Source organism: Propithecus coquereli, unplaced genomic scaffold (assembly GCF_000956105.1).
Source record: "Propithecus coquereli isolate 6110/MARCELLA unplaced genomic scaffold, Pcoq_1.0 Scaffold681, whole genome shotgun sequence".
NCBI classification, from domain to species: Eukaryota; Metazoa; Chordata; class Mammalia; order Primates; family Indriidae; genus Propithecus; species Propithecus coquereli.
This window is the reverse complement of record NW_012152852.1, coordinates 232,742-241,155: the sequence shown is the minus strand read 5'-3', so window position 1 is coordinate 241,155 and position 8,414 is coordinate 232,742. Positions and strand designations below refer to the sequence as shown.

Genomic DNA, 8,414 nt, shown 5'->3' with positions numbered 1-8,414 from the left:
CGGGCATGGTGGCGCATGCCTGTAGTCCCAGCTACTCGGGAGGCTGAGGCAGGAGGATCGCTTGAGCCCAGGAGTTTGAGGTTGCTGTGAGCAAGGATGACGCCACGGCCCTCTAGCCTGGACAACACAGTGAGACTCTGTCTCAAAAAAAAAAAAAAAGGACAAATTCCTCTGAAGCAGAAGCCGTGCACCGTGGCGAGCTGAGTAACGTCTTAAACATACCGTGTCACCAGTGGTTCGCCACACGAGTGAGACTCTGTCTCAAAAAAAAAAAAAAAAAAAGGACAAATTGCTCTGAAGCAGAAGCCGTGCACCGTGGCGAGCTGAGTAACGTCTTAAACATACCGTGTCACCAGTGGTTCGCCACACGAGTGACACGCAAGGGACCTGTCTCGTGGCATGGGACACGTTCTCACAAATCCACAGCACGGACGTGGACTGCAGTAGGAACTGGCTCCGGCAAGACAGGAGGTTCCCAAAGGAGGAAACACAAATGACTCATAAGTGTGTGAAAAAACATCCAACCCCACAAGCAAGAGAGAATTCAGGGAGACATGCAACAGTGTTCGATTTCCACAGAGCACATTGGAAAATCAACATGGTTTTTGATACTAAGGGTGGATTTACGGAGGGGACGGGCCCAGTCTCAGCTGGTGGCAGAGAGACCCGTGGGGACCTTGCCCAGGGTGTGGGCTGGGGCGTGCGCTCGCCCCGCGGCTCAGAGATTCCAGCCCCTGGGTTTAGTTCAAAAGCCGCAATGGGCAGGAGGCGTCTACGACAGGAATTTAAAGACCACAGGTCCGTGACAGCTGTCAGCCACATGCGCTTCTAGACACATCGAGGGAGCAGACAGAGACATCACAACGCACTGTGGCCCCGTGTTCACCGATTTGGAAAATGCCAATGATACTAAGTGAAAAGCAAATAAACGTTGGCATAGTTCAATCCTGTTGTTTATATATATCTGCAGATTTTATGTATATGTAAATATATACACAGTCATGCACCAAATAACAATGTTTGTGCCAACAACAGCCTGCATATGCAACAGTGGTGCCGTAAGATTATAATATTGTGTTTTCATTGTAGTTTTTCTGAGTTTAGATACACAAACAGGCCCCACTATGTTGCAATCACCTGCAGTGATCAGCCCAATAAGAGACTCCGCAACTGTGCAGCCCAGGAGCCACGGGTCATACCGCATAGCCCGGGTGGGGTGGGGGTAGCCAGCTGTGCCTTGTGGGTCTGTGTTTCTCAGGACACGGCCCCATCATTAGGGAACACGTGACTATAAACACATTCTCCCCATACGTGTGGCTCCACGTGTGATACATGTAGAACAGATATACATAGATGCGTGTGTTGCAATGTCAATACGGGATTTTAATCTTTTCCTTATCTCTGTGTTCTCATTTTTCTGCAATGGACATGAATTGCTGGGTGTGTCCTGGGGGCCGCCGTGACAAAAGTATCACAGACTGGGGGCTACCACAGCAGGAATGTGTCCCCTCCCGGTCACAGGGAGGGCCACAGGGCCTTTGCATGACTATGTCAAAGGGTGAGTTTGTTCAGTCTTCCTAGCCAGCGACTGCGGCAGCACACGACCCACACAGAGTGACTAAATCTGCACAGGAATGTGTCCCCTCCCAGTCCCGGAGCCCGGGAGTGTGAGACGCGGGTGTCTCGGGGCCGAGCTCCCTCCGCAGGCTCCAGGGGAGGCTCCTTCCTGCCTCTTCTGGCTCCTGGGGGCTCCAGGCGTCCCTGGGCTTGTGGCCGCGTCACTCCAGTCTCTGCCTCCGTCTCCATGTGGCTTCTGCTCTGCGTCTGTGTCCCCTCTGCTGTGTCTTAGGAGGACACTGTCATTGGGTTTGGGAATCTCGGTGGTCAGGGTGCAGCCCCCGGGGAGGATGACACGGGGCATCGGACTTCAGTACCTGTGCACAGAGCTGTATGCACACAGACCCCAGCCTCCAGCCGACGTGGGTTTCGGGGGGCGTTCCCGGCCCCTCTGCGCTGTGTGTGTTCTGCGTGCGTAACTGCAGTCCGCAGCGCAGAGCGCGAGGAGGGACTGACGGGAATCGCCCCGTGCTGTGCTTGCAGGGAGCCACGACACCATGACCTACTGCTTGGACAAGAGGTCGCCCATCTCCCCGGCCCAGCCCCGGCTGCTGCGGCTGCTCAGCAAGGCTGTGCCCTGCGTCACGCTCCCCGTGGTGCTCAAGTGGTCTGTCACGCAGGTAGGTCGTAGTAGAGTCCGGCGGGCGTGGCGAAACCTCCCGCCAGCCCCGCGGGTACAGCCTGTTCCATTCGCGGGCTGCAGGTCGATGACTTCTAATTGCTCAGATCTTTGTGTTTGCAAGTGGATTTGCCTTTGGGGTCAGCTGACCGTGGTTTCCCAGGAAACGGGGAGGTGGGACTGTTTTCTTCCTTGATAACCGGTTTCTGCGATGGCCCCCGGCCCTCCCCACGGGAAACATCCCAGGTCGTGGGGCTGTCAAGATGCGTGTTCCGCCTTTAGAGTTGTCCAAATGCCTCGGGACCTGCAGCTGTGGGTTTCTGAACTAAACACCCCGAGGGCAGGGCTGGGCGCCGTGTGCTCCCGGGTTCTGCCCAGTTCTGCCGGGAGGAGCAGGCCAGGCTGCTCTTCTGCTTCCCCCTCCCGCCCTCACCCCCACCCAGGGCTTCCTCCTCTGCCCCTCCGGGAGGGTGCCCGGAGGGTGCCGGCTCTACCAGGCTGTCTGTGCAGGGATTTGCCGTCTGACTCTCCCAATGGCCTCGAGACCCGCCCTTCCTTCCAGCTGTAGCCCCGGGCGGAGGGAAGCCGGGGGTCTTGGGCAGGGTGGCCGGGTGGCGGAGGTGGGGGGGGCCCTGCGGAACCCTTCGAGAGCTCTCAGGGAATCTGCCCTAAGGAGGTTTCCACAAAGGTTTTGGGCTGAAACGTTCGGCCACCGGGCGATAGAGCAACACACACAATAGAGGCTGGAATGTCACATAGACACTGATGGGGCTTTTTCTGAGGAATAGGTGACGTCACCAGGACAGGGTTGAGAGGGGACGATGTTCACAGAGACCCGGGGTCGGGAACAGAGGGGAGTCGCTTTAATCCTGTAACTCACACATCTCGGCAAGAGCAGGACAGGCACACACCGTCCTTGCCTGTTAGAAACCTGGCGACTGGTGGCTTCGTTCCTGAAGTCCCCAGAGCTAAACAGCGGTTCACCCCGGCTGAGAGGATACAGGAAAATCTCACCGTCCTCCTTAGACTACTCTACGTTTTGCAAATACTGTTTGTTTTATTTTTTTATTTTTTTTTTGAGACAGAGTCTCACTCTGTTGCCTGGACTAGAGTGCAGTGGCGTCAGCCTAGCTCACAGCAGCCTCAAACTCCTGGGCTCAAGCGATCCTCCTGCCTCAGCCTCCCGAGTAGCTGGGACTACAGGCGTGCGCCACCATGCCTGGCCAATTTTTTTCTACATATTTTTAGTTGTCCAGCTAATTTCTTTCTATTTTTAGTAGAGACGGGGTCTCGCTCTTGCTCAGGCTGGTCTCGAATTCCTGAACTCAAAGGATCCTCCCACCTCGGCCTCCCAGAATGCTGGGATTACAGGCGTGAGCCACCACGCCTGGACGCAAATATTTTTTAAATGAGCAGCTATTTCACAATCTCCGAAATGCACTGTCAATGCGCAAAGGACTGTGTAAGGGAGAAAATTGTCACTTTCCTCCATCCCCAACCTTTAGCCAAAGAACCTCAACCACGGGAAAGCGCCGGGCCTGTGCACAGCCTCGCGGCAGGGGACCCTGGGCCCGTGCGGGGCAGGGACGTCTCTGTCCCGGCGCACAAACCACGTGGGTAGTTTCCCCTCACAGATCAGAGGACCTCAGGCCATGGCCCTCACGCTGAGCCCCCCAATTCTGGGAGGAGAGGCAGTGGGCGGGGCCTCTTTGCAGCCCCTGTGCCTCAGTTTCCCCATCTGTCAATAGGGGAGGAGGGCAGAGAGCAGAGGCTTCCCCGGTACCGTCTGCCCTGGGGTCCTTCCAGCCTCACCGGCCCCCATGTCGCCGTCATGCCCAGCCCGCCCCCAAGAGGGTCTCGCTCCCCAGCTGGGAGCAGCGCTTCTTGCCTGTCTCCCTGGATGGCGAGAGCAGGTCTGGGCTCTGCCGTAACCCTAACCCTAACACGCAGCTTCCTTTCCTTGGCGGGGGGGACTGTTTTCCTTCCTCGTTAAATTCATTTTTCATTTTGTTATATATTTTTGCTGCCGTGACTTGGATATGAACCAACTTTTTAAAAAGTTTTATGTACATTTTTGCTCTTCCTATTCTTATTCTGAGTGGAGGGGACAGTCCTACTTTCTTTTCCTGTATTTTTACATCAATTTTTGCTTTTTCCACTGTTTTGCGCAGAGAGCGCAGCACCGTCTCCTGTTCCGTTTGGCATCTGCTCGCGCTGTTCCGTGTGGCGCGGACGGCGCGGTTCCTTTTCCTTTCCTCTGTCTCTCTCTTTGCCCGGGTGCAGTTTCTGTCCCTGCTGCTGTGGTGCCTCCTGGCATCTGCGGGTCTGAGCGGCGAGTCCCGGACGCTGTCCCGGGCTGCTGGGGCCGGGCGTCCCGCCCCGACTGCGGCGCCTTCTTGGCGACCCCCAGGGAGAGGGTGACGGGGCTCTGCAGAGATGTCCCAGGGCCGGGCTGAGGGGCGTCTCCTGCAGGGGCAGGCGAACGAGCTGCCCCCATCCCGGACAGAGTCTCGGGGGCTCCGTGTACACGAGGCCGGGCCCCTGGAGAGCGGGTTTTCCAAACGCTAGGCCCTGTGGCTGTGCAGCTCCCCCCGTGCATGCGCGAAGAGCTGTCGTGAGGACACCCGTGTCGCATGCGACATCGCGGGGTGCAGGTGGGCGGGCCTCCGCCCTCTCTGAGTCCCGAGACGTGGCGATGAGCCTCAGAGAGCGGCCTGCTGGCCCCAGGCAGACGCGACGGCCGCCTTTGTCCACAGGCGTTGGACGTCACCGAGCAGCTGGACGCCGGCGTGCGGTACCTGGACCTGCGCATCGCGCACATGCTGGGGGGCTCGGAGAAGAACCTGCGCTTTGTGCACACGGTGTACACGACCGCACTGGTGGAGGTACGGCTGGGCGGGGCGGGACGGCTGGGCGGGGCGGGACGCAGGGGGAAGGGCAGGGGACAGCGACCTTTCACGGGGACGGAGCAGCCGCTGCGGGTCCAGGAAGGCGGTGCCGACCCCTGGCGATCAGTCGTGTGGGGTTCTTGACCCACGTGCATTTCTGAGCTCGCACCGGTGCCGCCCGGACTTTGCGGAGGTCTCCTTAGCTGGCCCCGTCCCCAGGCTTCCCTGAGACGTCCCGGACTTTTGCAAAAGTGAGTCGATTATCTCCCTGGCCCCGGTTGAGGGTTTTTTCAATTCATTCTCTTCCCGGCTGCCACAGGGGGTTCTAAAATCTGAATGTGATAAGTCACTGTTCTGCTTAAAGCTTCAGCAGCTCTCTGCACCCCACTTGAAAGCCCCCCAGCACCCCTGAGTCTGGAGGCGCCATCCCTGGGGCTCACTGTGCACCTGCTATTCCCTGCTGGCTCCCTGAGCTTCCCGACTTCACACCGTTGCATAGACGGTGCCTTCTGTCTGGGTGTGCATGTGCACAGACATGCCTGCTCACACATGTGCACACACATACGTGTGCACCAAAATGCACACACGCGTGCACATAGACATGGCACACACAGAAACACGCACACATGCATACACACATGTATACCAACATGAACAGGCACACAGACACCACGTGCACACACAGGCATGCCTGCTTGCACATATACACACATACATGTCCACCAACATGCACATGAACACGCACACACAAATAGACACTTGCACACAAACACGATGAGGTGCCGTGAGGGCTGCCTGGCTGTGGTTCTGCCGGACTGTGTTCCACGGGGCAGCTGCTGCATTCTGTTTGTTCACGACCCGACACCCCCATCGAGTGAGTTTTGCCCTTGGAAGCCCCTTTGCCGGGAGGAGCTTCCTCGAGCCCCCGCAGCAGTGTCCACATGACTCAGCACCCCCTGTTCCCCCCCAGGACACCCTCACGGAAATCTCGGAGTGGCTGGAGAAGCACCCCCGGGAGGTGGTCATCCTGGCCTGCAGGAACTTCGAGGGGATGACGGAGGACCTGCACGAGTACCTGGTCACCTGCATCAAGAACATCTTTGGGGACATGCTCTGCCCCCGAGGGGTGAGAGGAAGGGGATGGGCGTGTCCCCTACGTCTCTCCTGGGGGGTTGACAGCCTCAGTCTCGGTTTGCTCACCTGGTGCCCCCCATGTGTGATCACTGAGGAATCCAGGTGAGATGGCTGAGAGGTTCTGGGTGAGATTGCTCAGATGTTCCAGGTGTGATCGCTGACATGTTCTGGGTGAGATCACTGAGGTATTCTGAGTAAGATTGTTGAGGTATGACACATGAGATTGTTGAGGTGTTCCGGGTGTGACTGTTGAGGTATCCTGGTGGGAGCACTGAGTTATCCTGGGTGAGATGGCTAAGGTATTCGTGTGAGATCACTGAGTTATCCTGGATGAGATCGCTGAGGTATCCATGTGAGATTGCTGAGGTATCCATGTGAGATCACTGACGTATCTATGCGAGATTGCTGAGGTATCCGTGTGTGATCACTGAGGTACCCGTGTGAGATCGCTGAGGTATCCATGTGAAATCCCTGAAGTATCCATGTGAGATTGCTGAGGTATCCGTGTGAGATCACTGAGGTATCCCAGGTGAGATAGCTGAGATATTACACATTAGATTGCTGCAGTATCCTGGTAAGGTTGCTGAGATGTTCTGGGTGAGATCGCTGAGGTGTCCCAGGTGAGATCACTGAGGTATCCATGCGAGATCACTGAGGTATCCTGGTGATATCGCCGAAGTATCCTGGTGGAATTGCTGAGGTATCCATGTGTGATCGCCGAGTTATCCTGGGTGAGATCACTGAGGTATCTGTGTAAGATCGCTGAGGTATCCATGTGAGATCGCTGAGGTGTCCCAGGTGAGATCTCTGAGGTATCCACGTGTGATCACTGAGGTATCCATGTGAGATCACTGAGGTATCCTGGTGGGATCACTGAGGTATCCATGTGAGATTGCTGAGGTATCCGTGTGAGATCACTCAGGTATCCGTGTGAGATCACTCAGGTATCTGTGTGAGATCGCTGAGATATCCACGTGTGATCACTGAGGTATCCGTGTGTGATCGCTGAGGTGTCCCAGGTGAGATCGCTGAGTTATCCATGTGTGATCGCTGGGGTATCCGTGCGAGATCGTTGAGGTATCCATGTGTGATCACTGAGGTATCCGTGTGTGATCACTGAGGTATCCGTGTGAGATCCCTGAGGTATCTGTGTGAGATCGCTGAGATATCCACGTGTGATCACTGAGGTATCCGTGTGTGATCGCTGAGGTGTCCCAGGTGAGATCACTGAGGTATCCGTGTGAGATCACTGAAGTATCCTGGTGAGATCGCTGAGGTATCCTGGTGGAATCGCTGAGGTATCCATGTTTGATCTCTGAGGTATCCATGTGAGAGCGCTGAGTTATCCTGGGTGAGATCACTGAGGTATCCATGTGTGATCACTGAGGTATCCGTGTGTGATTGCTGAGGTATCCATGTGTGATGGCTGAGGTATCCATGTGAGATCGCTGAGTTATCCATGTGTGATCGCTGGGGTATCCGTGCGAGATCGCTGAGGTATCCCGGTGGGATCACTGAGGTGTCCCGGGTGTGACTGCTGAGGTGCTGGGTGAAGCGATTCGGCAGGTCTCCTCGCTTCCACAGCGAGGGGCCCCTAGGTCCTTTGGCCCGGCTCCTGCAAGTTAGACTGACAGGAGGCAGATTAACAGGAGGAAAGCAAGTTTGTTAACGTACGCGTTAATCTTTGCTGCACTCACTGCTCATCGAGGGGTGTCGTCTCAAACTGGGTGCGTGTGTGCTGGGGCTGCTTTTAAGGACCACGCCTTGCGTCCTCCTCGGGATGCGGATGCTGGAGTAGAGACAGCCTCGAGCCCCGGCGCCCTCTCACCCACACCTCCTACCCCGTCCCTCCCAGGAGGTGCCGACGCTGCGTCAGCTCTGGTCGCGGGAGCAGCAGGTCCTGGTCTCCTACGAGGACGAGAGCTCCGTGGGCCGGCACCGTGAGCTGTGGCCGGGCATCCCCTACTGGTGGGGGAACAAGGTGAAGACAGAGGCGCTCATCTGCTACCTGGAGTCCATGAAGAGCTGCGGCCGCCCAGGTACCGAGGGGCTTCCCACGGGGCCAGATTCCACGGCGCCGGGTGCGTGTATCTGCTGCCCGGCCACGGGTTCACCTCCACTTTTTTTTTTGAGACAGAGTCTCACTGTGTTGCCCC

General features: G+C 56.9%; 1 protein-coding gene across 1 annotated transcript in view; it reads left to right on the top strand.

Moving 5' to 3' along the window:
* Positions 1 to 8,414, top strand: part of LOC105823612 (PI-PLC X domain-containing protein 1-like) — an 85,198-nt gene that overhangs the window by 34,322 nt on the left and 42,462 nt on the right. Inside the window, exons 3-6 of the mRNA XM_012660866.1 lie at positions 2,101 to 2,237; positions 4,993 to 5,121; positions 6,095 to 6,250; positions 8,114 to 8,366. Coding sequence (XP_012516320.1) covers positions 2,101 to 2,237; positions 4,993 to 5,121; positions 6,095 to 6,250; positions 8,114 to 8,366 — 675 coding nt within the window. The remainder of the gene's footprint in view (positions 1 to 2,100; positions 2,238 to 4,992; positions 5,122 to 6,094; positions 6,251 to 8,113; positions 8,367 to 8,414) is intronic.